General features: G+C 48.2%; 2 protein-coding genes and 1 pseudogene across 2 annotated transcripts; 1 reads left to right on the plus strand and 2 right to left on the minus strand.

Annotated features, from left to right (window-relative positions):
- Positions 1-13257: 13257 nt before the first annotated feature.
- On the minus strand, positions 13258-16573 carry LOC100846416 (protein IQ-DOMAIN 14). The gene is made up of 5 exons (XM_003571268.4): positions 15929-16573; positions 15505-15840; positions 15119-15409; positions 14877-15026; positions 13258-14781 (listed from the first exon to the last, which is right to left on the minus strand). Exons 1-5 carry the CDS (start codon positions 16091-16093, stop codon positions 13972-13974), a joined length of 1752 nt encoding a protein of 583 aa, XP_003571316.1. The 5' UTR covers positions 16094-16573; the 3' UTR covers positions 13258-13971.
- Positions 16574-18514: 1941 nt separating this feature from the next.
- LOC100846722 lies at positions 18515-20785 on the plus strand (annotated as a pseudogene).
- A 1001-nt stretch (positions 20786-21786) lies between these two features.
- On the minus strand, positions 21787-22929 carry LOC100820912 (expansin-A23). The gene is made up of 2 exons (XM_003571269.4): positions 22724-22929; positions 21787-22573 (listed from the first exon to the last, which is right to left on the minus strand). The coding sequence occupies exons 1-2, from the start codon at positions 22857-22859 to the stop codon at positions 21939-21941; spliced, it is 771 nt and encodes a 256-aa protein (XP_003571317.1). The 5' UTR covers positions 22860-22929; the 3' UTR covers positions 21787-21938.
- Between the last annotated feature and the right edge of the window lie 4836 nt (positions 22930-27765).

Below are 27765 nucleotides of genomic sequence, written 5' to 3' on the forward strand. Positions count from 1 at the left end.
GCATATATACATGTAACAAGTTAATTAACAAGGCTCCCGCTGACATGACTAAGGCACTGTTTGTTTGGATTTCTGCTTTAGCTTTTGGTACTTCTAACAATCTCAAAAGCAATTCTTCCGTTTACACATGAAGCTGAAAACACCTCCGAACATGCTTCTCAGTTAGAAGCACCAAAAGCACGTCCGGAGTTGCTTTTCAGTTTCATGTGTAAACAGAAAAAATGTTTTTGAAATTGTTAAAAGCAACAAAAACTGAATCTGAATTCCAAACAAACAGTGCCTAACCTTGCTAGCGTTCTGGTCGAGGCAAGATGAATAGTAGTATATGCGAGAGCGAATGGGTATGGCTTGTGGCCATGTCAGGCATTAAGTAGGCAATTAAGCTAGCTTAGCTGCTTGGTGGTTTGGTGCAACAGGCCATACATGCAAAGTCATTGAACTAGCGCATGTGTTCGTGGATGACGAGCGTGTTTGGGATTAGATCGATGGAACCAGTCCACTTTTTTCTCCTTCCGGATGGCGGTGGTACCAATTGCCCAAGAAATGAGGCATGACGTGACATACCATTAATAAGAGGAGTCGAATTATACGACTTGCATGTATACGTAGGCAAAATGTACATTTTCTGTAAAATGGCGATGACTACTATATAATCATATCAATACCGTTAACGATTTTGCTATATCAAGATTGACTGATTCTTAGTTATAGCTAGCGATATGTGGATTGCTCAGCCGTTTGATTTGATTTGTCCTTTGAGATTCCAACGAACGATTGACAGATTTAGTTTGGATCGCGTCTAAATCGGCCTAATACAATAACTCTAGTAAGTCGACTGAAATTTAAGTTTTTTTATTACTTACTCGGTCCAATAAAGGATGTCTTAACTTTGATCAAATTTGAATACATGTATACACTAAGTTATGTCCAGATACATCTAAATTTTGATAAATTTAAACATCTTTTGTTGGACGAAGGAAGTAAAAAACAAGCGCAGATAAGCCACGCCCTGCATTTTTTTTATGGTTTCACGGCACATCGAAATAACTAAAAATAGGGATCGCGGAGAGGCGATACATACAACAACGATCGACAACTAGCTAGGAGCATAACCAGTACATGCAGCGAGGCGGTGCCTGGACGCCAGATTTTTTTTAAAAAAAATTGTAACACAAGCGTTTTACACGAGTGAAAGCTAATCATAATCCAAAATCACCGGCCAGTTTAGTGTCGTTCTAGGTCCGCCCCTACGCCGTCGGTCGAGAGGGCTATGACGATGATACAGATATATACAGTAGAAGAGTGTTGATGAACAGACAAAATTAAAGGCGCCGACAAGTCGTGTCGACCAAGTGAAAAACGAGAGCAACGTGTGTGACGCATCAGAAGTTAATTCGATCTGGCATAACACGGGACAAGAAAAGTTTCCTTTATCGACCAAAATCGAATATTAGACGATGACGGCCGGCGTCTTCTTATTTTGTCGTTGTGGATTTAAGGTCCACGTACGGTAGGTGAACCCGGCCACGTGTGTATGCATGATCAATGCCTTGGTTCACTCGTTTTCAAAAAGAACCGACAGCTAATTGAGGAGTAGATATGAAAGACTATAGGCTTTAATTAGCTGGGATTTGGGAGCTAGTACGTGAGGAATTACCGAAAACAGACGCATGCCTGTTCGTTAAATCAATACCAATCTAAAAAATACGGATCCTTCTCTTCACCGTCGTCTATCAAACTTTCCAAAAAATTTATGGACCCCTCAAGATTGCATGTATATTAGACCTACTAAGCAGGCTGGCCCGTTACCTGCACCGAATTGGACTGGAACCCACTCATCGGCATCCACGGAAGAATACATAAAGTTCACGGCATCCACGGAAGAATACATAAGCTTCGCGGCATCCACGGAAGAATACATAAGTTTCAGATAACAATATGAACTGCCAAATATAAATATCCACCCATCTATCGATCTATAAAAAAATTTAGAGCTTGCGATCGAGTACCTGCTGCCGAGTACATACTGCTGGCCAGCCCCCGTATCGTCAACAGCCGGAAACTTCGTCCGCCCGAGCCGCATATCACTGCGTCAGGTCGTGGACGCCGTCGCCAGCTGCCGGTCTGAGGCTAGGGCAGAGGCCGCCGCTGAGGAGTCCGTCCTCATGCGGATGCCGCAGGCACGCGCACGTCTGCACCGATGATGGAGGTGATCAGTTATGCACGAGTTTACAAATGCCAATTTCATCTCTCTTGAAAATAGCTTTTTTTTAGAGCTCCTGAAAATAGCTTTTGAACTTTGTGTTTTTTTATGTATCCAAGAATTGAGTTAATTGTGTTGAAATTAATAAACCTCAATTGAACATGTTGTACCGGTCCAGATCAAGTGATACTCATGCGGGTAGGACCGAGAGGCTGAGAGACAGTGCAGGTTGATTACTTTTCGTATTGCTTGAATTAGGAATATATAATGTACACAAATCTGAATGCAATTGATGTTTGAACCTTCGCAGAAATTTGTTTGCAACATTGTATTTGTACCGCACGAGACAAGTCGAGGGAGGTGGTGTGACGAGAGGAAGAAAAGGAAAAAAAATGTGTCATTGACATGTGGGATCTATCAGAAAATACAGGGAAATCCTAAATCTGTTGGTGTTTGATGCTCGTCAAAAAAGACCAAAGAGAAAAAGTTTTAATGCATATTTTCAAGTGTACAATTTATTTTGTTGTGCCATTGCAACGCACGGACATTTTGGCTAGTTAACTAAAAAAAGATCGGAGAAGTGCGCTGGGATATATTGGTTAAGCTAAACAAGAGGAAAAGCTGGTATGATTGGTGGGAATCCTGGCAAGACAAAGGTATGTAAGGGATTTAATTTATGCAAACTAACCCACATGTATAACACACGGATAGGATCAGAAGCTGGCATCCATTGGCATCCACCGGCAGGAATTGAAGATTAAGCAAGTACCCCCTCTCATATTAATATAAATATTATATGTATTTAACATATTTTGAATATAGATATATACATCCATATTTATACAAATTTAAATCGGTTAATATGAGACGGAGGGAGTAGTAAATAATTTTACGCACTTTATTAACGCGCATGTAACATACATGACGACACGTATATATTTCCGACCGATTACTACTAGCTAGCTAGATGGCTAGTTTCAACAAATTTTGGAACTATATATGTTACGGCCGGCGCTTGCCAATCGAAACTTCAGCGATCTTTCCTTTGCCTAACTAGAGAACGTGTGGTTAATTTTAATTCATTCATGTTTCGTTCTTATCTTCAGACCAATCACCCATTAATTAATCTTGAGAAAGCACTGCGAATATTACTGAACTAAATGAAGTCCTCGCGGATTGCAAGTTAACTTTCTATGCAAATTTCAACGTAACGTGGAGCAAGATCTATGCTCAATTAATCATACGTCCTTGTCACTACCTATACGTTGATTAATTGGAGGTCGATCCCACGTTACTACAAAACGGTTTATATCTCATGGCACATCAGTAACGGGTCCGGCGCGACCGTGACTGATGAACAACATCAGTGTCGGTCACGGCCGCGACCGTTACTGATGAACAGAGCGGGATTTGCCTGTCCCCGCCCAGCCATACATCAGTGACGGTTGCGCGAGGCGACCGCCACTGATGTACCATCACTCCTCGCGAGAGACATCAGTGACGGTCGATTAAGAGACGACCGTTACTGATGAGTAATACATCAGTAACGGTCACCCTAACGTGACCGCCACTGATGTGTGGTACATCAGTAACGGGCCGAATTAAAGCGACCGTTACTGATGTATCTTCTATTATCAGTAACGGTCGCCCATGTCCCGACCGCCACTGATGATTGTCGCGGTTTAAATACACTGGGCAAATTGCGGCCCCTTCTTCTCCGGCAACGGCGAAGCGCTGCCCAAATCGGCCGCCATGGTCGCCGGCGAGCCCAGGTAGCCCCTTCTCCTCCCTCTCCCTTCCTCCTCTCTGCCCCGGCCGGCGGCACCCATCTCCATGGCAGGCGGCGCCCCCCCATCTCCGGCGAGCTCCATTTTTGGAGCTCGCCGGCGGTGAGCTCCATTTTTTGAGCCCGAAGCTTCCCTCTCGCTTGCGAGCTCTCTCTCCCTCCTGATCTTTCTCGCGGGCCTCCAAGTTCTCTCCGAAGTTCCCCAATTTCAAATTTTTGAGCTCCGGCCGCCGGCCAAAATGCGGCCTCCTCCTCGTCGCCCGGAGCTTCCCTCTCCCTTGCGAGCTCTCTCTCCCTCCTGATCTTTCTCGCCGGCCTCCAATTTCTCTCCGAATGTTCCTAATTTCAAAATTTTAGTTAGCCCCTTAACCCCGGTTAATTAACACCTTAAACCCCTTGTTAATTATTAGGCTAACTATTTTGCTTTGTGTGTTCTTGTGTATTGTGTTGTAGATCGAAGGACCGTTCTTGGATGTACGCCACGGAAAGAATCAATGCTCGATGGATAACTGAATGGACGGTCTTTTTTGGAATCGCGAAAGGTGATATGGAACGAAAAGGATTTGTGATGATGTGTTGTCCATGTCGCAAATGTGGAAACACATGCATGATGAAGCCTGAATATGTTCAAATGCACATGCTGGCATCGGGTTTGGTGGAAGTTTATTCACGCTGGACTTGTCACGGGGAGGATGCGGTTGATGTCGGTACTGGTAGCGAAGATGATCATGTCATGCGGTATGATCTGGCGAATGATTCCGAGGAAGAAATAAGGGTCGATGAGGAGACTAATGTGAAAGGTGAAGGAGCTCCACGTGGCAGGATTGCCGAAATGCTAGATGACTCGTTCCTACGGGACCAGCTGGAGGACCCCGAAGATGAGGCACGGTCCGCTCAGTTCAAAAATTGTTGGAGGACGCAAACACATCCTTGTATGATGGAGCTGGCGAAGAAAACAACGTGCTCGAAGTAAAACTCGAACTTTTGAGACTGAAGGCAGCATCATGCTGGTCAGACAAGGGCTTCACGGACTTGTTGAGTTACCTTGCTTCGGTTTTTCCACAGCCAAACAAGTTGACCAAGAGCACATACGAGACGAAAAAGATTACATGCCCGCTTGGATTAGATTGCGTGAAACATCATTCATGTCCAAACGACTGCATGGTATACATTGGAGAGTATTAGAACCATGAGAGCTGCCACATATGCGGTGCATCGAGATACGAGAAGAAAAACGCCAGAGCTGGCGAAGACGATGGGGAAGAAGTGATGAAGGGCAGGCCGGCAAAGACTGTCTGGTATCTTACGGCAGGTGGCCGAGTTGAGCGTTGGATGCAGAACGTTAAGGACACGAGGTATCTCGTCTATCACGATCCGGAGCAGGCTGTATTCGATCCTGACGGGCACTACCGTGTGGAGGAAGCTGGGTTCCTAAGACACCCTGCCTATTGGACTCAGTGGAGGAATTTCGACACGGCATTTCCAGGTTTCGGGGCAGAGCCCAAAAACCTGAGGCTCGGTCACAGCACTGACGGGATAAATCCTTTCGGAAACATGAATAACAAGCACAGCACATGGCCAGTGATTTTGTTTGTATACAACCTTCCTCCATGGTTAATCATGAAGAGAAAATTCATCCACATGTGCATGCTCATACAGGGTCCAAAGCAGCCGGGAGCTGATCTAAATGTGTATCTGAAGCTAGTGAAGGATGAGCTGAAGCAGCTTTGGAACCCTGGCAGAGTGGTTTGGGATGCAAACAGCAGGTAGTACTTCACGATGAGAGCGGCGCTTCTGACCTGCGTGCATGACTACCCCACGAATGGAAATACTTTATGCCAGGTGACACCGGAGAAGTTGCACGCTTCATCCAAAATTGTTTACATAGGCCACCGAAAGTGGTTAGATGCTAAAGACCCTTGGAGAGATGACAAGGAAAGGTTCAATGGGAAGACGGAGCACGGGACAGCGCCGAAGGAGAAGTCTGGTATTCAAATCCTCAAAATTGTGAACGATCTTGAAGTTGTTCCCGGAAAGATTGCTGCGAAGAAATATAAGGAACCTGAAGGCGTCGTGTGGAAAAGGAGGTCCGTATTCTAGGATCTGGAGTACTAGCACATTTGGAATGCCGCCATAGCATAGATGTCATGCACGTGGAGAAAAATGTATGCGACATCATGCTGGGGTTGCTGATGAACATTCTAGAGAAGACGAAAGATGGACCCAATGCACGAGAGGACCTGGAACTCATGTCTATCAGAAAAGAGTTGTGGGGCAAAGATCAAGTGTCAGCAGCCGACAAGAATGGTTTCGTGACGGTGACCACGCGGTGTCGTCTTGCAGGTTACAACCTGTACAAAGACGAGTTGCATAGCATGTGCCAGTGCCTGCAGGGCATTAAAGTCCCATCGAACTACTCGTCGAGCATCAAGCATCTAGTTGACATGAAGAGTCACAAGCTATCTGGCATGAAGTTTCACGACAACCATGTCATACTCACTCAGTTACTTCCAGTCGCAATCAGAGGTATCATGGAGCTGCACGTAAGGGAGACAATCTCGCAGAAGTCAATCACCGTTAGACGATGCCAGATACTGTAGGATAGTATGATACAGATTCGGTGCGAACTCAAAATGTTCTTCCCTCCATCATTCTTCGATATCATGGTCCATCTAATGATCCACATATGCGATGAGATCTTGTCCCTAGGGCCCTCGTTCCTGCTTAACATGTATGGCTCTGAACGATACAACGGGGTTCTGAAGCGCTACGTTCGTAACAGATCGCGTCCGGAAGGTAGCATTGTGGAAGGCTTTAGGGCAGAAGAAGTTGGCCGATCAGAAATCAATAGGTGTTCCCGAATCATGGCACAAGGGCAAGCTCGAAGGTGAAAGTGGCCTTGGACATACATTCCTTAATGTCTATGGAAGAGGAAGGGAAGCTGACTTTGAAAGAGCACATTTGGTTGTGTTGCAAACTGCCGATTGCTGCCGGCCTTATCAGGAAATGCACATGGAACAACTGCGAAATGAAACCCTAAAAGAGGAGAAGTCTGGATCCACTGGGAGCACAATAAAACATTCGCAACGTGGCTGAAGAATTATTGGTACGGCAGGGAGACGACCAATGAATCTGAAGAGACGGTTGCATATTTGTCACGAGAACCTGCTTACCACGTCTCTACTTGGCAATCATATGCGATCAATGGCTATAACTTCTACACTGCGTCTCAGGACCGTAAAAGCACGTATCAAAATAGTGGTGTAGTCTTGACTTCTGAGACCGCGACCGACGACAACAGCAAAACCAAAGCGTTCTTCGGCGTTATCGAGAAAATCTGGGAATTGGAGTACTCGATCACAAAGATCCCAATGTTCCGTGTAAGATGGACCAAAGGTGACAAAGAAGAAAGTCACAGGTTCACGACGATGGTGGTACCTCCTGAGATCCCTCGTGAACAAGTTGACGTGAGAAAAATCCCGGCAAGAGAGGAACCATGGGTCTTTGCTAAACAATGCAGGCAGATATTCTACATAGACGACCCGGCAAATAAAGGCTCCGTCGTAGTAAGAAGAGGGAAAAGAAGCATTGTTGGAGTGGACGGAGTTACTTCACAAAAACACTACGAAGGTTTCCATGATCCGACGACCGCCGCAGATGACGAAGAAGCGGAACGCACGATATTAACGAGGAAAAGGAGAGGGAAAAGAAAAACTGATGGGAGCAAGAGCGAGAAAATACCACAAAAATCCTACCTCAGAAGCACTACTGCGAGAAGTCAAGTTATGACTTACCGAAGGAAGGAGAAGGCCTAGTAGTCACATTGTAATGTACTTGGGCTGAATTTGAATGCAAACTTTGTACTAAGTGAAATTATGTGTGATCGATGTACTTTTGTGTATGCATGTGATGAATGTTTTGAATATAATTTAGCACAAATACTAGACAAACGCATGAATTTATTCCTCAAACATAATTTAAAAGGGACAGGTTTTCTAAATTTAAATTGGTTCAAATGACTAACAAGCATAGTAGCACATCAGTAACGATCAACTACTCTGTGACTGTTACTGATCTATAAGGGCTCATCAGTAGCGGTCGGTCGCTCTGTCGCCCGTTAATGATGTGCGCACATCAGCAACGGTCACTTAGTGGCTCGCCCGTTACTGATGTATAGGGACTCATCAGTGGCGATCGATCCACTAGCCGCCCGTTACTGATGTGCTTCGACATATAAAAAGACACCCCAAACCTAATCAGTTATTCTTCTCGCCTCTTCTCGCCCGCGCGTCGCTTCACAGCCGACTAGCAGTGGGCGCTCTGACCCTCGCGCGGGTGAAGCCTTGCCGGATTTTCGCGCCGCCGTCGCTGTCGTCCCCGAGCCCGCGCGGTCATCTCCCTCCTCCCGCCGCCGTCCCCGAGCCCGCTCCATCATCTCCCTCCTCCCGCCCCCGTCCCCGAGCCCGCGCCGTCTTCCTCCGACGAGCCCGCGCCGTCGCCTCCCTCCTCCAGCCGCCGTCCCCGAGCCCGCGCCGTCATCCCCGAGCCCGACCCCGAGCCCGACGCCGCCCGAGCCTGACGCCGCCGCCCGACCCCGCGTCGTCTTCCTCCGCGACGACCCAACCCCGCGCCGTCTTCCTCCGACCCCAGGTGCACACGCTCCCCTCTGCCTCCGCTGTTAGGGTTAGGGTTACTTGCTGTCAAAAATAGGCATTCTAGACCCCGTGGTGTTCAACTACGGTGACATCAGTCTGGAGCCAGAAAAGGATCACTCAAGAACCCTGATGTCTAAATACTTGGTGGCATGTCTGGAGAAATACGCGGACCACGACTTTATCCTCTTCTTCATTAATTTGGAGTAAGTTGAATTTTATATATGGAACCGTTTGTTTTTTCTAATTCAGTATTTCTTATACATCCATAGTTACTAAAGTTTGTTTCTTTTGAAAACAGAGACCATTGGGTGACACTACTCATTTGTTTGCCTTGGTCCGTGGTGTACTATTTCGATTCACTACTTTCGAAGAAAGGTGTTCGAGGTCGCTACTGAAAACCCATCAGATCACTCATTAACACTGCCTGGAAAGTTGCGAGTAAGGGAAAACTAGCTGGTAAATGGCTATAAAGACGAGCCTCACCACAACCACAGGTTCCTTTGCCAGCAACAGCCGGCCGGCAGTGTGTACTGTGACTACTACTGCTGTCACATTCTTATGGAGAAGGCCATCATGTTCAAACCTGAGTGGAAGGGGTCAATCGCAGCTGTGGAAGAGTACTGACAGCCCCGAATGACAATGGCACACCGATCTAAATGGATCGTGTATAACATTCAAAGGGAGTTCGCCCATCTCATCAACAATGAGGTCATCAAGGCTAGTGAGAACTTCTACGAACACGTGGAACAAGTGGTTACTAGGGTTCACCCACAACAATAGCCTTAAACTTGATTTTGCTACGAAATTTTGACACTTTGTAATCAATGTCGTGAAGTGTGATACATTTGTATTCTTTATATGCTTTAAATGATGTGGCTTTATATACATTTGTATGCTTTAAATGATGTGGATGTGATTTTAATTCGAAATACATGTGATGTGATGTGTATTCCAAATATATATGTGTTGTGTATTTTCTGTGGTTTTAATTAATTTTTTAATTACTGAAAATGTGTCAGTGTCGTTCGCTCGCCCAACACTGATGTGGCAAAGTAACCGTTATTGATGTGCCAGTCATCAGTTGCGTGCGCGGAAACGTGACCGTCACTGACGACTGTTACTGATGATACCCATCGTTACTGGCAAGAAATTAGTAACGACGGCTCCGACCGTTACTGATGCACTTTTTTTACCGTTATTGATAAACCTTTCTGTGGTAGTGCCACTGTCTCACTCTAGCTTTCCTAAAACATCGATCTTAACTTCTTAAGTGTATGTATTGACAATGGATTTGTAATTAATTTCTACACAGTCGTGTACGTAGATTTGATGGCGCCAAGACACATGCATGCATGCATTGTCAAAGTCGATTAGTTTGGCACGTCTGTTCAGTACGTATATACACACTTTCAAAAAAGAAGTCCACATGTATGCAGTGCAGGGGTACATTATAGTAGTGATCTGGATGGCGTTGGGCATCCATTGCCGAATACCCAGTGGATAACCGTGCAACCCCAAATGGAAGGGAGCGGGTATGGGGAATTACCCGCTGAACGCCTCTGGTAAACGGGTAAAGCCAATTTCCCCACGGCCACGGGAGCTCTTCGACAGGCTCTCCCAGCGTCGCTAGGGCTTCGGGCTTCGGGCTTCTTCTTCGCTCGGGCTGGGGCCCATCTAGCCGCCGCCGTGCTCCTCCGCATTCGGCCGCAACAAGCCTACCTCCACACGCTCTTCCTGCCCCGGAGCACGCCCGTGCTCGAGTCCGCAGCGAGCATCGACCTTGTCTTGTTCCTCAAGCTCGATCTCCGCTCCGATCCGCCACAGGCTCGCTCCTGAAGTAGTGCTCCTAATCTCCTCCATATATATTCTAAAAAAAAATCTCCTCCATATATACTGATCAACGATAATCTCCAGCAAATTAAACTACCGGCCGTGCACGGCAAGTGCATGCACGCAGACTTGTATAGCTAGTCCACGCACGTAACTAATCAATGCAAACGTGTGCATGCACGCTGCACAGACGTACAGAAAATCGATTGCACTTACATGCATGCATGCGTGGCGTGGTGGGTCCCGCATGGAAGTGAGAAATTAGAGGTCTACGTGGACGTCCTTGTCAATTAGTAACACGAGGATTAATTGCAGCAGCAGCAGCAGCTCGAGGATCACGAAAGAGAGATCTGGCTCGAAGAAAGAAAACATTTGTGATTTGGCGCCGGTCGCTATGCCAAATGGATTTTATTAAAGTGACACTAGATCGATACTGGATCGCACGTCCCTGTCAGAGGTTAACCACAAGTTAATTCGAGGTAGGTAGCTACTACTGCTAGTCTTTGGATCGATCAACCAAAGCCGATTAACTTGCTGTCGAGTTATATAAGCTGGCTGGTGGCATATTTCTGTCGGTCACGTTTAACTTTTTTTTTTACCAGAGTCGGTCACGTTTAACTTGCTGCATTGTTTGCTTTGCACAAGTTAGGAGGCTGAACCGCTCAAGGACGCAAAGTTAAAAGCAATCTCAACAATGCAGCCTGGTAAGGGTTGGGCTGGGCTGGGCTGCGACGACACGACTCTTCAAGTCGGGCCTGGTATTTGATTCGCAGATACAACCCATCGAAGAAAATCCAGGCTCATGAGATTTGTTTAAAGCTTTCGCTCAAAAAAAAAATGAGATTTGTTCAAAGCTAATCAATCTCCTTCACCTCTCAAAAAAAAATCAATCTCCTTCATAACAGTTTTCTCCCCTCTGAGCTTGTTAGTTAAAACAGTAAACTAAATTTCCCCAGAAAAAATTTAAGAGAAAATATCACATCCATCATTTTACAACAGAAAATCAGATTGTCACTAAAATATGTATCATAAAAAATTAAAGAAATTTCAGCATTCACATCTCAGCAGAAGCTGAGCTAATTAAAGATAGCAAGAAGCACAATGGAGCGAGTATACATATCACTATCAGGACTAGGATTAAAAAACGGGGGTTTCAAATTTTTATCAACAGCAAGTACACAACTACACATGCATGTTCATGGTACTCCCAGGTCCTACCTAGCTATACTGTACTACAGTGCTGCTTCCTCTCATAATTCTTATCGAATATTTTAAAATAGATACATCTATTTTTAAACAAATTTGATGCACGCAAGAATGGTCTCCTCGGTGATCCCTCGCCGCTAGAACGGGACCACCGCTAGAATGATTGATCCACTGCTGTCTACTCAGCCTGTGCTGCATCCAACCCTAAGCATGTTACTCACATCACATGACACTAGTACTTGTAGCCCACCCGATGAGGTACTGCCTACTACGCGTCCGGCCACTAAGCTAGCAACGACGGCGCGCGAATTTAAACAGCTAGCGCAACGGTACCGCCGAACCAAATCAAACGGAATGCTCCAGCTCTCGTATTCCGAGCTGCTTTCTCACCTGGAATTTTCCTTAATTACGCCGTTTTGCTCTTACGAGACAAATTAACCTGTTGGTCTCCATCGAGGTTGTACGTACCAGCCATCCGATTCGGTACGAACGGTCGAGATTTAGCTCACCCTTCACAGCTCGCTTTTCTCCGAGAAGAAATGATTTATCATGTTGAATGAACATTGGCCATACTGGTTCGCAAAGTCATGGCTTCGTCATCGTCTCGGTTCAGTGATTTGACAGCCGTCCGATGTGCATGCCTGGTGACTTGTTCCATGTTCTGGAGTGGAGATAGACACCGGCACGTACACATCGGCGCCCCACTCGTTGCTGTCGGTTGCTACGTCGATCAGTCGATGAGCCAGATCTCCATACTGAAGGAATCGTTGTTACAGCAATGGAGCTAGCATTCGAATAGCTACTCTCTCCGATGGTAAATTGTTATTGAAATATTATATGTATTTAGACGTTTTTTAAAATTAGATACATCTATATTTGGACAAATTTGAGTTAAGAATTTAGAATCCTTAGAGAGACTACGTGTTAGGAATTACTACCTCCATTTTGGTATATGCGGCCCCAACACATTTCTAGGTTAAAAACTTAACTAATTTAACATGATTTTTATATCACAAAACGTATACCTAAAAAATAGAACATTTTAGTTTCTAATGATATAATTCTTGCGATATAAAACTTATGATAGATTAGTTAAACATGCCTGGGGGCCCATAATAAACCGGAACGGAGGGAGGAGGAGTTAAGAGCAGTTCGTTTTTGTTTTGGTCCCTTCTGATTGACATCGATCCAGTGGCCGATTAAGCAAAGCAAGGACAGTGGTCAGAACTCAGGACGGCATGTGGAATCTGGATAGCGTCGAGACAAGCCAATCATATCCAAGCTCCCGAGCTAGCAACAAAGGACAAGCGCCACAGAAATGCACATGCATGCACGCGCGCACAGCCCCAGTCCTTGTCCCTGCATCGCCTGCACCGCAACAAATATATTGCCCGTACGTCCTAAGTAGACCGGTCGTGCAACCACTAGCAAAACAGAGCACCCAACCGTTGGATAGTGCCCGCACCTGAAAACGTCTTCCGTTTGTTTCTCTGATTTTACGTATAAAGGAACGAGCAAGTTAAGAAACTGTTGAATACAGGAGGAAAAAAAAAGAAGAAGACTAGTTGAACAAAACAAGACTTGAACATCCAATCTTGTTTAGAAAAAACTTCGGCAAAACTCGATCTGCTCACTAACCTTCTTGTCAGCAGATTAAGAAACAGTTAAATACAACAGTACAAACAAGAATAGTACTCACTTTCAACTTTGACTAAATTTGAATGCATTTATACACTAAGTCATGTCGATACATTCAAATTTTGACAACAAAATTTAAGATATCTTTTGTTGAACGGAAGAAGTAGTTGAACAAAACAAGGAACAAGGCTTCAGGATGCAATTTTTCTCAAAACTTCAGCCAAGCTCGACGATCTGCTCGTTGATTCAAATTTCAGCACAAATTTCCTAACCTTCTTGTCAGCACTAGCACTAGGCGCCATTGCCCTCCACTAGTATCTCTGCTCGAAACACGAAGCTGAAAGGCGGGAAAAGCGAAAGGCGCCTCCTACGCTGCCCGACGCACCTAAAAGCTGCTTTGCCGACCTTTTCCGCTTTTCCACACTCCAACGCGACCCGACTAACGAACTACTCTTTCCAGCTTGCAACCCGCACTGAATGCCTGACGCCTCGGCCCCATACGCACACGCGAAAAAGGAATCGTCAACGAATAGATTTTTTTGGCCTACGGGAGGGGGGGGGGGGGGGGGGGGGGGGAACAAGCTGAGCAGAGTACAAGACGTGGTGGAAGGCATTGCGACGAACACCTTGCCGGCGGCTGCGGCGAGGGCAGGTCAGCGGAGCCAGCGGCGGAGGTCGGTGGTGGAGGACGGCGAGACCGGCTCCCCGCCGAGGCTCTCCGCGCACGAGAGGGAAGACACGGTGGACCGCTGCTCGGAGCTGAACCGCCCCGCCGCGCTCTTGAAGCTCGGGCTCCGCAGGCTCTGCGCGTACCCTCCTCCTCCGCCGCTGTACGTGTCCGCCGCCGCCGGGAACGACAGCCGCTTCTTCGCGCTCGATGCGGCGGCGGAGGAGACGCTGAACGCGCCGCCGCCGGCGTGCTGCACCTGCTGCAGGTACCGGTCGGCGCCGCCGCGCTCCGGGGTGGCCGGCCGCTGCCTTGGCGCGCTGTGGGAGCGGACGCGCGCCTTGGCCGACTCCGTCGCCGCCATGTAGTTGGGCACCGCCGCCGACGACGCGTGCTGCAGCCGCTGGGAGTGGAGGCTCGGCGTGTAGCTTCCTCCGTTGGCGCGCGGGCTGGCGGAGCGCACCTGGACCGGCGGCCGCGCTTTCCCCGGCGACGGCGTGGCCCGGTGGTGCATCGGCGAGCCGCTCCCGTGGGCCGGAGCCTGCTGCTGCTGCTGCTGCTGCCGCCTCGGCGTGGAGTAGGAGAAGGGCCGCGACGTGTCCATCTCCAGCGTCTTCACATGCTGCTGGTGGGCACGGTGGTCCGTCGACGCGCGGCCTGGCGCCGCCGCCGCCGCCGCCGTCCTGCTGCTTCGGTTGGTGTCGAACGAGGCCCGAGACGCCATCCACCGGTCCGCCCAGCGCGGCTGCTCCCCGTCCATCTCCTCCTCCACCGACGGCGCCGGGTTCCTCCAGATCTTCGAAAACACCACACAGGAATAAGATCGAACACTTGGAATGCAACCAATCAATGTCCCGAACAGAACAAAACAGAGTGTGATCAATGTCTTACTTGGTGGGAGAAGGCGTAGGAGAGCGCCCTCTCACGCTTGAGAGCAGCGTCCTTCCTCGTCTGCAGCATCGCCTGGATCTCCTCGATGGTCCGCGGCCGGTCGTCCCAGTCCTCGGCGGCCGCGAAGCTGCTCCCGTCCCTCGACCGCTCCTGCAATACCCAAATCCATCAACCCCAATCCAAGCAAAGCAACCTCAGGTGGATCAATTAGCCAGAGAACAATGCCGGCGAGGGATAACTACCATGGAGCGGCGGTCGGCGTAGTCGTGGGTGTACTTGGAGTCCCAGAAGGCGGAGGTGTCGACGCTGTAGGAGGACTTGCTGCTGCCATTGCCGTTGGCCCCATGGCCGGCGCCGGAGAAGGAGAGGGAGTCCTGGGAGAGGCGCATCCGCTGGTCCCGGACGCGCGCCTGGACGCGCACCAGCGCCTGCATGCAGCGGAGCGTCATGTTGGCCTGCTTCCGCACGTTGTGGCCACGCACCAGCGCCTGCAGCTTCACCAGCCCCTTCAGCGCCCGCAGCGCGCGCCGCGCCTGCACACATTTCGTCGAACACCTTTAGAGCCCGCCCCCTGTTTTTGGAAGAAGAACGAGATCGGGCGGCGGAAATGGCGAGGTCTAGAACGTACCAGGTAGCCGCGGAAGGCGGTCTGGATGAGGATGGCGGCGTAGTGCTCGCGGACGTAGCAGCTGTTGTTGCCGTTCGAGGTGGCTGCCGGGCGGGTGAGGCGGACAACCTCGGCGGCCGCATGCGCCGTGGCTACGGCGGCCTCGGCGGTGGCTGCGGTGGCGACGGCGAGCGCGATGGCGTGGCGCTGCTCGTCCGACACGGCCGGGGCAGGCGCCGCCGACCTCGGCTGTCGCTGCTGGTGAGACTGCTCCGGCGGCGGCGCGGGAGGTGCCGGAGATGGGGAAGGGGACGAGGACCGGCGGAACAACCATCTCCGCCTCTCGCTCCGCTTGCTCTGCTCCCCACCCAAAAACGCCATTAAACCAAGCAGCAAAGGAATCGAGCACCGAGCAAGGAGAACGGAGGAAGGGGAGGAAGTGAACCTTGTCGTCTTCGGAGTTGGGGCCGCGGTCGTCGTCGCGGAGGCGCGCGGACTTGCTGGCGGGGCTGTCCTCCTTGGACGACGGCGACCGGAAGGCTCGCTTCACGGCGGTCAGCCACGACGTCGAGGACGACGAAGACCCGCTGCCCTTCTTGTTATTCCCCATCGCCGCCGCCTACAGCACCACCGGCAGCCTCGCGCGGCGATGGCCGGGCATCGACGGCCGCCGTGTCGTGCAGCTCACTCACTCACTCACTCACTCACTCACTCACTCAGACTGGGTTCCTATCTCTCGTAGCTTGAAGAAAGGCAGCTATGGCTGGTCCTACAAGTAGTGCCGCTTCTGCGGCATGGCAGGAGGCGGCGGGACGAGCCAGTATTATTATTGGCACGGCTGGGCAAAGGGCAGTTGTTGTCGAGTCACGCGCTGCCCCTGCACCCGAGCCTTTTATGTGGAGCCATTTTTTTAGCAGCAGAGGCTCAGTGCTCACTGCTCAGGAGCGTCTGCAGCTGAGTGGAGTGGAGTGGAGTGGACTGTACTGTAATTGGTTTATCACTGGCGAGGTGGGCTCCACGGTTGGTTCACTGCAGGTGGGCCCGGATGGTCGCTTTGGTTTTTCTGCCGTTTGGGTTAATCTAAGCCGAATCTTAGATCCTATTTGTTTGTGCTTGGACTTCAACTCTTGGTGTTTCTAACAATTTCAAAAACATTTCTTCGGTTCACGCATGAAACTGAGAAACACCTTCAGACGTACTTTGGTGCTTCTAGCTAAGATTTCTAGAAACACCGAAAACTGAAGCAGAAGTCCAAACAAACAAGTCATAATCCGTTCGGGTCCGTGCGATGGAGGACGAGTAATGATGAGTGTACGTGTGCGTGGCGTGCAGTGCAGGTACGAAATGATTTCGCCGAGCTCGATCGATCGCTAACGACATTTTATTGGTAGAGTACAACTTTTAACTTTTTGAGCATCGTAGCAATTCCATGGTGGTTACGACTTGAGGCAGAAGAGAGTTTTTAATGGGAGCAACGTGGATGGCAGAAGATTGATCGAGTTCTGCATGCTCGTTCATGCATGCATACGGCCATGTATCGATCAATCGCCTGCATGCATTCCAAGCATGGCATGCAACGATTGACGGGTGGTTGCTAGGCAGGGGCGAATGAGGCTAAGGTTTCGGTCAAGTCATCTCATGTCATGTCATGTTCCGCGACGTACGTACGTACAAAACAAGACCTGTCTCCCTTAATTGGTACAGACTGAATCATCAAAAATGACACGAACTCGAAAGTAATTTAATTGCGCTAGTCGGTTCCTACCTTCTGATCTAATACCACAAAGAGTTTCGTGCATGCAGCGACAACGCAACTAAAAAGAACGACATGATAGAAATGGGCTAGTCAAGCCACTCGGATGGAGCATGCGAGACTACGTATACGTACTACAGGCCGGCGCCGGGGCGACATAGGCGCGTGTTGTGCGTGCATTCATGCATTGTCCGAGGAACTGTCTCGAACAAACTTGGCGCCAGAAACACGCAACAGCATACAATACTCTGTACAAAGCAAACTGAGCCGGAAAACTATATGGTCCGCGCGCCCTATGCGGCAACATATGCACGCAACACGCTGTAAACAGTCTGCTTGGGGGTCAGCGATTTGTTGGGTTTTACACTACTAGCTCGTCGACACCACCGTTTGCTGCATGCATATATGGGATTCCCGATCGATTCCGTTTCTGGGGGACGCCAAAACAAACCATTCTTTTCCCCTGCCCGTTTCCCGCTCCCCCATGCATGCATGCATCCACGCAGCACGGGCAGTCAGGCATTCTGCCTGTTTTATAAGTAATCCCTGCTGCTGGCCGGTCAAATCCCCGGTCAAACCAAACCTACACCGTAAGCTACCCAACCTTTTGCTTCCCTCGGTCTCCACAACAGCTCACCTGCTCTCTGCACCTAGCACCATACTATAGAAAACACAAAAGAAAAGGGACCCCACTCCGTTTCATCTGAATTCTAGCGAGTGTGGTTTCTTCTAGACGGGAGTGAGCTGATTGGCGGGCAACCTGTGTCGTCGACTCGCTTTGGCAGTTCTGTCGAAGCTAGGCCCTGGTCTGGATCAACAGGTTCGTTGCGCTGTGTGACGTGACGGTGCCACTGCTTGCTAGCTGCACTGGAAATATTCACGGGAAATTGTTGTGTTGGGCATCTGCATGCATGTCAGCGTGTGCATGCATGCACTCTCGCCACCCGGGCAATTAGCGTACTCTCCATAAGCACGGATTTGAATGGAACGGAGGGAGCACACGACCTAATTTTATTTCTTCGGGTTCCCATGTACAGACAGTACAGTACACTGAGATTTCTGTTCTCTGCTCTTCACTTGAAGCCACTGGCTACACCTCTTTTTTTTTTTGAGTAATCTAGAGTTTGTAATTTCAGTGGCGAGATGTTACATTCTGTTTGCGATTCCTTGGGAGGATTGCCGAAAGCCCACGAAAGTTCGTCTGTAGGCTAGTTTTTTTTTTTGTTGAGCGAACGTAGTACTAGTATCAGTAGCGAGACCTTCCAGGACACTTCCAAGATGGGCTTTACAGGCCCAGTCTTTGATGGCCTGGCAGGCCCTGCTGGCCCGCCCCTCTGTAATCAATCGTAATCAGAAATTTGAGTATACATGCAAGATCGTGACGCGATCTGATATGGAAATCAATCGCCTGCTAATCATCTTTTGGCGAATATGGGACTCTAGAAATGCAAATTCCGAAATCAGTTGTTATAGCCCTACATGTATATAGTCGTTTTTTAGGTATAGATACATTTCTATTTGGACAAATTTGAGTCACTTGATATTGGACTATTGGACAGAAGAAGCAGTAATCATCTTTTGGCGAATATGGGACTCTAGATATGGCAATTAATAGTAACCCATTTCAATGAATGCATCTCTAGCTAGTAATCACACAGTAGACGGCCAGCTGCGATCAGCAAGGACGAGGTGAAAGATAGGGCATGTGTGGCCAGTTGCAGCACCCAGTCACCCAGCAAGCACAGCTCAATCGCCTACTTAGTGCCTCGCTACAAGCAGCTCCCAAACCCATTTCGCTCGCTCTCGCATCCATGCCGGCAAGCAAGCAATAAGGCCGCCCAATGGAGCTCATCGCCATGCTTACCACGCTTCATCTCCTCATGGCGGGGCTCGCCGGTGGCCTGCGCCGGCCGCGGCAACACCCACTGCACCGTGACCAACGTCTACGGCTCCTTCCCTGACCGCACGATCTGCCGCGCCGCCAACGCCACGTTCCCATCCACCGAAGCCGAGCTCGTCGCTGCCGTGGCCTCTGCCGCGGCATCCAAACGCAAAGTAAAAGTGGCCACCAAGTACTCCCACAGCTTCCCGAAACTCGCCTGCCCGGGTGGCCGCTCCGGCTCGATCATCAGCACGGAGCGGCTCAACGGGACGGTGAGCGTGGATGCAGCCAAGGGGCTCATGACGGTGGAGTCCGGCATGGTGCTCCGGGACCTGATCAATGCGGCCGCGGTGGCGGGGCTTGCGCTGCCGCACTCACCGTACTGGTATGGGGTCACCATTGGGGGGTTGTTGGCGACCGGGGCACATGGGAGTGGGCTTTGGGGGAAGGGAGTGCTGTGCATGACTATGTTGTTGGAATGAGGATCGTGACCCCGGCGTCAATGTTCAAGCGGTCAATGACATTCGAGAAGCACGATGACACAGATTTTGCGGCGCAGGCGGCCCTGTGGGGTGGCATGCATGAGTTCGGCAACATGGCGTGGCTTCGATGGCAGGGTAAAGTGATCTACCGTAAGGATGACCGCGTCGCGGTCACGACGCTGGGGAACGGCCTCAATGACTACCTCGGCTTCCGTGCTTACCCGACGCTTGCACTCATCACCGCCAGAGCCGTCGAGGAGCACCTAGAGAAAGACGGCGACGGCATCACTCGATGCTTGTTGGCACGGTTACCGGTGGCGTTGTTTGAGCTCCAAGCCTACGGTTTCACCAATGATGACAGGTCCTTCTTCACAGGGTACCCGTGGTTGGGTTCCAGAACAGGATCCAGGCATCCGGGACCTGCATCGAGAACGAAGAGGACAATCTCCTCTCCTCTTGCATGTGGGCCCCACGCATGCGGAGCCCCTTCTTCTACAACTCCGGCTTCAGCGTTGAGCTCTCCAAGGCACCGGTTTTTATCACCGATATGCAAAAGCTCCGTGACCTTAACCCACGTGCCTTCTGCGGGCTGGACGCCAAGCTCGGCGTGCTCCTTCGCTACATCAAGGGATCATCAGCTTACCTCGGCAAGTCAGAGGACGCTGTTGATTTTGATGTCACCTACTACCAGAGCTACACCGAGGGCGAGACGCGTTTGCACTCTGACGTGATGTACGAGCTCGAGCAACTGGCGCTGGGGAAGCACGGCGCCATCCCACATTGGGGCAAGAACCGAAACTTCGCCTTCGCCGACGCCATCGCCAAGTACCCCAAGGCCGCCGAGTTCTTGAAGGTGAATGATAGGTGTGACCCAGATGGGATATATTCTCTAGCGAGTGGAGCGCCCAGGTGCTCGGCATCAACGGAAGCCCCAACGTCGTTGAGAAGGGTTGTGCTATCGAAGGCCTCTGTGTTTGCTCGGACGACTCACACTGCGCGCCAGAGAAGGGATACTTCTGCAGGTCGGGCCTGATGTACGTGGAGTCGAGGGTATGCTCGACCCGCCCGGCCACTGCCAGCGGCCACAGGGATGAATTGTAACACTAGACCTTTTGACGGATCAGAAGAAGCATCGGACGCAGAGCAATTTCGAATCACGAAACATGTACTCCCTCCGACCGGTATTACTTGTCTCAAAATTTCTCAAATACGGATGTATCCATTTGGAAATGGTCTGTGGACCTACCCTCGATCTCCACCGCAGCCCACCTGCTTTCTGCAGCTAGCACTCCACTCCAATTCATCTCAATTTGCGAGCGAGCTGATTGGCGGGCAAACCTGTAACGTCGACTGTGCTACGTAGTTGTGGCTTTGTCTGAAGGTCTGCACCATTAACAGTAACAGGTTTTGTTGCGCTGCGTGATGTGACGGTGCCACTGCTTGCTGCACTGAAAATATTCACGGGAAATTGTTGGGCTTGCCTGCATCTGCATGTCAGCCCGTACACGCCTAATTTTCTTTGTCGGTGTACTATATACGTACAGCGTACCCCGTAGTACAGTACACTGAGATTCTGTTCTGCTCTTCACTCGAAGCCGCTAGGTACAATTCTTTTATTTTTGAGTAACCTAGAGTTGTTTTTTTCTTTTTGAAAACCTAGAGTTGGTATTTTAATGGCAATGTTACATTCTTCTTTTTTTTTGAGGGAGAGGAGGCAATGTTACATTCTGCTGCAGTCCACTATAGTTCGACTGTTGGAGTAGCGAGACACCTTGTAGGACTCTTCCGCGATGGGCTTCACAAAGGCCCAGTCTTGCCTAGCCCCGCGTCCCCTCCTTATCACAAGCTATCGCGGCCCATCGGGGCCTTGAATGATCTTCATTAGTTACCGCCTTAAATTATTGCCTCGATTAGTACACATGCAAGATCGTGCCAAATATACTGGTAGTAGTGGCCAACAAATGACAACCCAATGCCAACACATTACGGCTAGCTACTCCCAACTGAATCTTTTGTTGTTTCTCAGAAGAAACAAAACTGAAATTTAATCTGTTCGTCACAACTTTGTATCCTACTCCTATCTCACACGGTGGTTTCCAATCTAAATTATATAAATCCTTGGATAGTTGGATCGATCATAAATGACCAGCCATCAACAAAGAAGAAAATCCCCAAATCTTACATGATGAGTCTGCGATTACTGAAGATTTATTACCACAAATCAGCCCATCCAACAAAATGCTGCAACGTTACATTAATTTGATCACAAAAAACTAACTACCAATGGATTCTAGCTAGGCTAGGCTAGAACTAGCTGATCGATCGACATGCAGAAACTTCAGAACTGTCCCTTGCCTTCGAAGCTCTGTCCAACAGCCCAGTTCCCCGGCGCCACACCTTCAAGCTCAAGCATCCTCCCATCCCCAGCAACAACCCTAAACGACAGCCCTTGCCCAACAAGCCGATGAACGTCGCCACCATCCCAAACAGCGCCCCAATTCCTCTTCATCTCCCTCCAAACCCCATCTCTCCCCCCTTTCACGGCCAACCCTTTCACTTCTCCGGCACCGGCGACGTTGAAGACGACGACGCCGACCCAATACCGGCTGTCCCCGGTCATCTGGAACCGGACCCCGCCGCGCTTGTTGCCGCACTTCACGCGGCGGTACTTGACGGGGATGATGCCGACGTGGAAGTCGGTGACGAGGCGGAGGAAGGCCGGTTTCGAGAGGTCGAAGTGGTGCAATGGCGGGTTGCACCAGTTCTCGTTGGGCTTGGAGTAGTTGGCCGGGCAGAGGTTCGTGGCCGTGATTGTTATTGGGCCGCCCTTGGGCCTGCAGTATGTGCTTGACGCGCAGTGGAGCTCGTAGCAGCCGCCGCAGGATGCGCCGGCGTTGAAGAGGGCCACGCTTAGCGCCGCCGTGTCCAGCCCGTATCCTTGCTGGAACAGGTCACCGTATCCGCACGCGCCCTCTGCGTAAGAAATGTTAGAGATAGTATATATAAATATTGATTGACACGTGCCGATTATGTTATAAAGGTGAGTAAATTAATTTAGGGGATGCTAGCTATCTCGGTTGATTTGAACTAGAACCACGACAATGTGCAATCGATCGAGCTTACGCATGGTTTCGGCCCCGGTCTCGTCGCCGTAGAACGTGGCGTGCGCGTCGATCCATCCGCTGCGGCGGCGGCCGGCTGCTACCGGCGCCGGAGAAGACAAGGCCGCCAGCACGAGGAGCGCCGCCGCGGCCGCCATGGCTAGTCCTCGGCTCTTCTCCGTTACTTTTACTAGTATACGAATTTATCTGTTGTGTCGTCTGTCAGACGAGAATGGGATCGATATGACTGCTGCTCTTTGCCATTACACCTATATATATACAACTAAGCAGCCGCTGGTTTTGGGGGCATTCTTACGTATTAATTCTTCGTGCGTATACGCGTAAGTGGTTTCGGCAGTATTCGACGCCAAATGGCTTCGCTGAAATTTCGCCACGAATACGGCTGGAAATTGATCGTACCCACGCGGCTGCATTAAATGGAAATTCTCTTTCCCTAGCTTTTCTTTGGAAACAAATTATACGGGATTGTTTTTTTCTGTATTAAAAATTGAATGCTGGAGAGGTTTCCAGCACAGCAGCTGCGCAGATCGAGTGACGTGAGACCTGACGGTCGTGTCACGAAGAATAAAAATATAGTGATACATATATTTATTCATTTTGAGGGAAATATAGTGATACATATTTTATTTTATTTTCAGGGAAATATAGTGATACATATATGGGCTGCCACTGCGAGACATCGATCTCAAGGCCCACGCTGCGGATGATGACATCTTTCCCGTAGTCGGGTCCCATTTGTTTTTAGAGGAAGTTGGGTCCATTTCTTGAAGTCAAAGAATTGATGGGCCTAGTTTTGAAACAATCCCATGTTCATCTGGCCCTGGACCTTGGGTTCTCTCTGGGCTTGTACTGGACTATTCTCCTCAAAACATAAATCCTATGTGCATGAGCCTGGGCCAACAACTGACTGAGAGTCGCTGGAGATTCTCAAAAAAAAAAAAAAAAAAGACTGAGAGTCACTGGAGTATTCGCCTAAAAAAAGAGTCACTGGTATTAAAAAAACAAACAGAGTCACTGCAGCTTGCTGTTCCCATTTTTTAGGGAGAGCCTTGTTGTTCCTTCAAAAAGAAGAAGTAAATAGTCTTTATCCGAAAGAAAAGGAAAGGAAAAGATAGGATACCTATTTCTTTTGAAACCCCTATATATACAAGTTAACCAATATTCAGATTGACGTACTCGACTAGCTCTTCAGACACAATTGTTATTTTTTTTGCGGGTAATCTTCCGACACATTTGAATTTGGCAATTGCATGAATGGTGTTTGCCTCCCTCTTAGTCTTGACAATTTGAGATCTTGGAGACACTCATAACTCCCAGAGCCTTCCTCAAATAACAATGGGTGGGCCTGTCCATCCAAGGCATGCATGGAAAGAAGAAGATGCAGAAAAATACAACCCAATGTTAATTAATCGGATGATATATACAAATTCAAATCCATCGAAGGCCCCGCAAGCATGCACAGAAATTCAGCCTCTCCTCCACAGTCACGATGACAAAACCTCCCAAACTTACAAAACAATGCTTCTCCATGAGTGTCACGAGCCACACCACCCACACTTCTAGAGTATATGTCAGCGTCAAAACCCGCATCAACATTAACCTTTAATTTCCCATCCCAAAGGAAAGGGGCATCCACTCTTACCATTGCCACCGAATTGAACCACCTCCCATATGAACAGTAGATGTAGATTTGTTGGAAAGCACTCCTAAACTTTACCATTACCAATGCCCTCGCTTAGACATACCGAAGATCCCTAGAAATCATATCATTTATGAGATCTGTACCTATAATTACAAAGTAGTCGTGGGCTTGCGACTGCATGAATCAACTGGTGCAGAGACCGGAGTTTCTCCCTTTTTGATTTTTTGTACAATGCAGTTTCTTAGTTATACTCCTCGGTTGAGTTTGTGAAACGTGCACGGCCTCGTGGATTACGTCACGGTTCGAGTGAATCATGCAAGCAGCTACATCATGCTTGCATGGGTTATCTAGAAAGGGTGCGTGTGTATATGCTACACATTGTCTTAATTTGCACAGAAAATAGATCATCTTGTACTGTACATTGTACAGTAGTTTAAAGTTTCCACACCAGCACATATTCGTCTTGGGGAAGCCAAATTAACCCCACTATTATATTCAACCATTCCACACATGTTAATATACATAGGTTCCAGCTCACACCATATACAATGTGCCACATTAATTCCACACTGTTTGGGGGTGCTAATCATCAACAGTGACGATATATAGCTGCCGGTGGTACTACCTATAGGTACTAATTAAGCTGAGACTTGACCCCTTCTAAAACGGAGTTACAGGTTCTGAACCCAACCCAAAGAGATGCCAATTTGCAGTCTCTGATTTGACCCTCATCAATTATAGCTGTGACTAGCTAGCTTGCTGCTGAATTGAGTTACTGTTGGAACTAATCACCAAAATCATGCATGCGGTTAGTGTACCTAGCTACCATTTGCAAAGGGGAGATCTAGAGAGACTGATACCTAGAGATTAGCAATATAATATAGCAAGCACGGCAGAGGGGACCCTTGGTTCGATAGTGTTTTTAGCTCCCAAGTCAATGCAGAAAAGGGATTGTGATGGGAGAGGTCAGGTGCATGGACAAATAGAAGCACGGCCGGCGGTTAGGGCCGACACGAGCCCTAGTGGCCGGGGGTGTTTGTTTATCTGGCTTTTCCACTAGCCACGCCTCTAGCTAGCCTTTGTGTTAGCTCCCGTGGGGCCGCCACGCTCTTCGGTTTGCTGTTGTCAGATCTGGTGTGCCATGATCCTGTCACCAAGCTAGGTTTTCAGTTTTTGACAATCAAAGACTAGTTAGAACGACCGTGATTTTAGAGCAATTAGCATATGGTATATCATTTTATTTTCACAGGTCGATCTGTATATTCAGATCACATTGTGGTTTCGTGGAAAACATAGTACGAAATGAACTTGTGAAACCGTTTAAAAAGAATGAACTTGTGAAAATCAGCTTGTCTTGTTGATGGACTGTTTATCTGCTAAAAGGAATCAAAATTGTTTTTATGAGTTGTGTGGTCCTTGTACTAGGGGTTAAGAAAACATCACATGCATGCAGATCGACGACTGTGTCAATTATTGGTGCTGTTAGCTCAGTGGTTATTGATTAGATCACAAAATATAGCTAGGCAATTCATTAGTGTCCTCTCATACCTGAGGAGATGCCCCTTCTATAGCGCACTGATTGGGTTTAATTAGTCAGATCAACCCAGCTAACTAGCCTAGTACAATGATCCCGTTAAATAACCAACATATGTACTGTTCACTATATACCTGCAAATTCCTATTCGATTTCAATAACGTTACTTTGTACAATCGATATGTCGATTCCACATATAGATGCTCATTATATTAGTGGTCAAAATTTTAAAATTTTTTATACTGCGGTGTAATTTAGGAAAAGCTTTTGTCCGATCGAGAACAATTATATGATGGATCCATCTATATATCTCTTCACGGAAATGATCGACGGGCAACCGATCTTGTGCTGAGCGTTGGGCTGACAACAAAGGACGCACAACTCTTGAGCTGTACTGCATGCTCTAGCTCTAGCTATGTAGTAGCATGTGCGTTGCTATTTTCCCATGAAGTTCTTCATGTGTTTTAGGTGGAATGATAAAGTGAGAACGAAATGAACTGCATTCCTTGTCATTCCAGGCCATTTTACCCGACCGGGATGGGTAGAACTGAACATGGCCGTATACATTTGTAAAGCGAAAATTTCAAACGAAATGGCCGGCAATATTTTCTGAAGGAACGTCTGAATTGAAGTTTGTATATGTATGTATTTTGGAATATCATTGAGTGATAAGCATCATTTGGCAACTTTTTTTTAACAAAACCTTGTAAATGGAGTAAATCTCAGTGACCATTATTCACCTGCCGTGGCGACAAACCATCAGACAAAAACATACATACATGATAGCCAGCTTCACATCGATCGATGATGCATACATCGGAGCTTGTTTGATCGATGCTTAATCTATCATTAAATCAAATCCATCATTAGCAACAACCGAGCTATCTTAGTGTCATGGGTTTTGGACGTATCCTCTCGATGCATATAATCAGTGAGATCAGCATCGTTTTGTCTATCTTGTGTAGAGAGATGGGCGAAAGGGGAAAGGAACAAAAAGGTTGGCGCCTGCTTTTGGGAGGGAAAGGGAAACAAAGTGAAAAGAAAGAACAAACCGGTCAAGGTGATTCATGATGCCTAAGTTTACTAAATAATGAACCTTCTCTGATCTCTGAATTCTCATAAGCTGTTCAATCAGCGTTTGATTGTTTACTCAGTAAAGTTGTAAAGCAAAGTGAAAATTTACAAGTAAGTAAGAGTAATTAATAAGCAAAGGGAAAAGAGAGACAAGAGTTAAACGAAAAGAAGCACCCGTACAACATAAAACATCACAAAGTTCAAATTAGTCAGAAATATCGCTCATGAGCATCGTCTTAGTCAATAGCAGAGGCAGCGTAGCTACTGTTTCAAAATAAAATAAAATAAGGGAATGACTACGGCTAAGTTGACGGAGATTCACAATTTCTCAGTCGATCCTATCTCTACTAACCACATTGCCCTCTATTCTTGTTCTAGTACTACACATGTACGTTCGGTAATGATTTTTTTAACAAATGATTTTTTATAGCTGCAACGAGGTGGCCTGGGCTTGTTCCGGCCATGGCTACATCACGATGCTGGCCGTGCCAGAACAAAAAAACAGGCGCTATTTACAAAAGAACAAAAAAATTACGTGCTAACGCTTGTTGATGCATTGAGAAAGAAAATGTCGGAAAACATATATGTACATAAAGAAATAAATCCCAAAAGAATTGAAGAAACATGCAAGGGGATAACGAATTTGTTACGGAATAACCACTTGAGAAATTCACGTGCAATTTTAATTGCACATAAAACTTCACTTGCAATTTTTAAAATGCACCTAAACTTTCACTTGCAATTCTAAATATTGCACATAAATTTGACGTGCAATTTTTATATCGCACCTAAA

This window comes from Brachypodium distachyon, chromosome 3, assembly GCF_000005505.3.
Source record: "Brachypodium distachyon strain Bd21 chromosome 3, Brachypodium_distachyon_v3.0, whole genome shotgun sequence".
Classification (NCBI taxonomy): domain Eukaryota; kingdom Viridiplantae; phylum Streptophyta; class Magnoliopsida; order Poales; family Poaceae; genus Brachypodium; species Brachypodium distachyon.

What these genes read in the sequence shown, in the direction of transcription:
- LOC100846416 (XM_003571268.4), bottom strand. Translation starts at nt 16,093, where the DNA reads ATGGGGAATAACAAGAAGGGCAGCGGGTCTTCGTCGTCCTCGACGTCG. An exon ending in CCAACTCCGAAGACGACAAG is followed by an intron (nt 15,841 to 15,928) that starts GTTCACTTCCTC and finishes GGTGGGGAGCAG; the next exon opens with AGCAAGCGGAGCGAGAGGCG. An exon ending in CCTACGCCTTCTCCCACCAA is followed by an intron (nt 14,782 to 14,876) that starts GTAAGACATTGA and finishes GTGTTTTCGAAG; the next exon opens with ATCTGGAGGAACCCGGCGCC.
- LOC100820912 (XM_003571269.4), bottom strand. Translation starts at nt 22,859, where the DNA reads ATGGCGGCCGCGGCGGCGCTCCTCGTGCTGGCGGCCTTGTCTTCTCCG. An exon ending in GACCGGGGCCGAAACCATGC is followed by an intron (nt 22,574 to 22,723) that starts GTAAGCTCGATC and finishes TTTCTTACGCAG; the next exon opens with AGGGCGCGTGCGGATACGGT.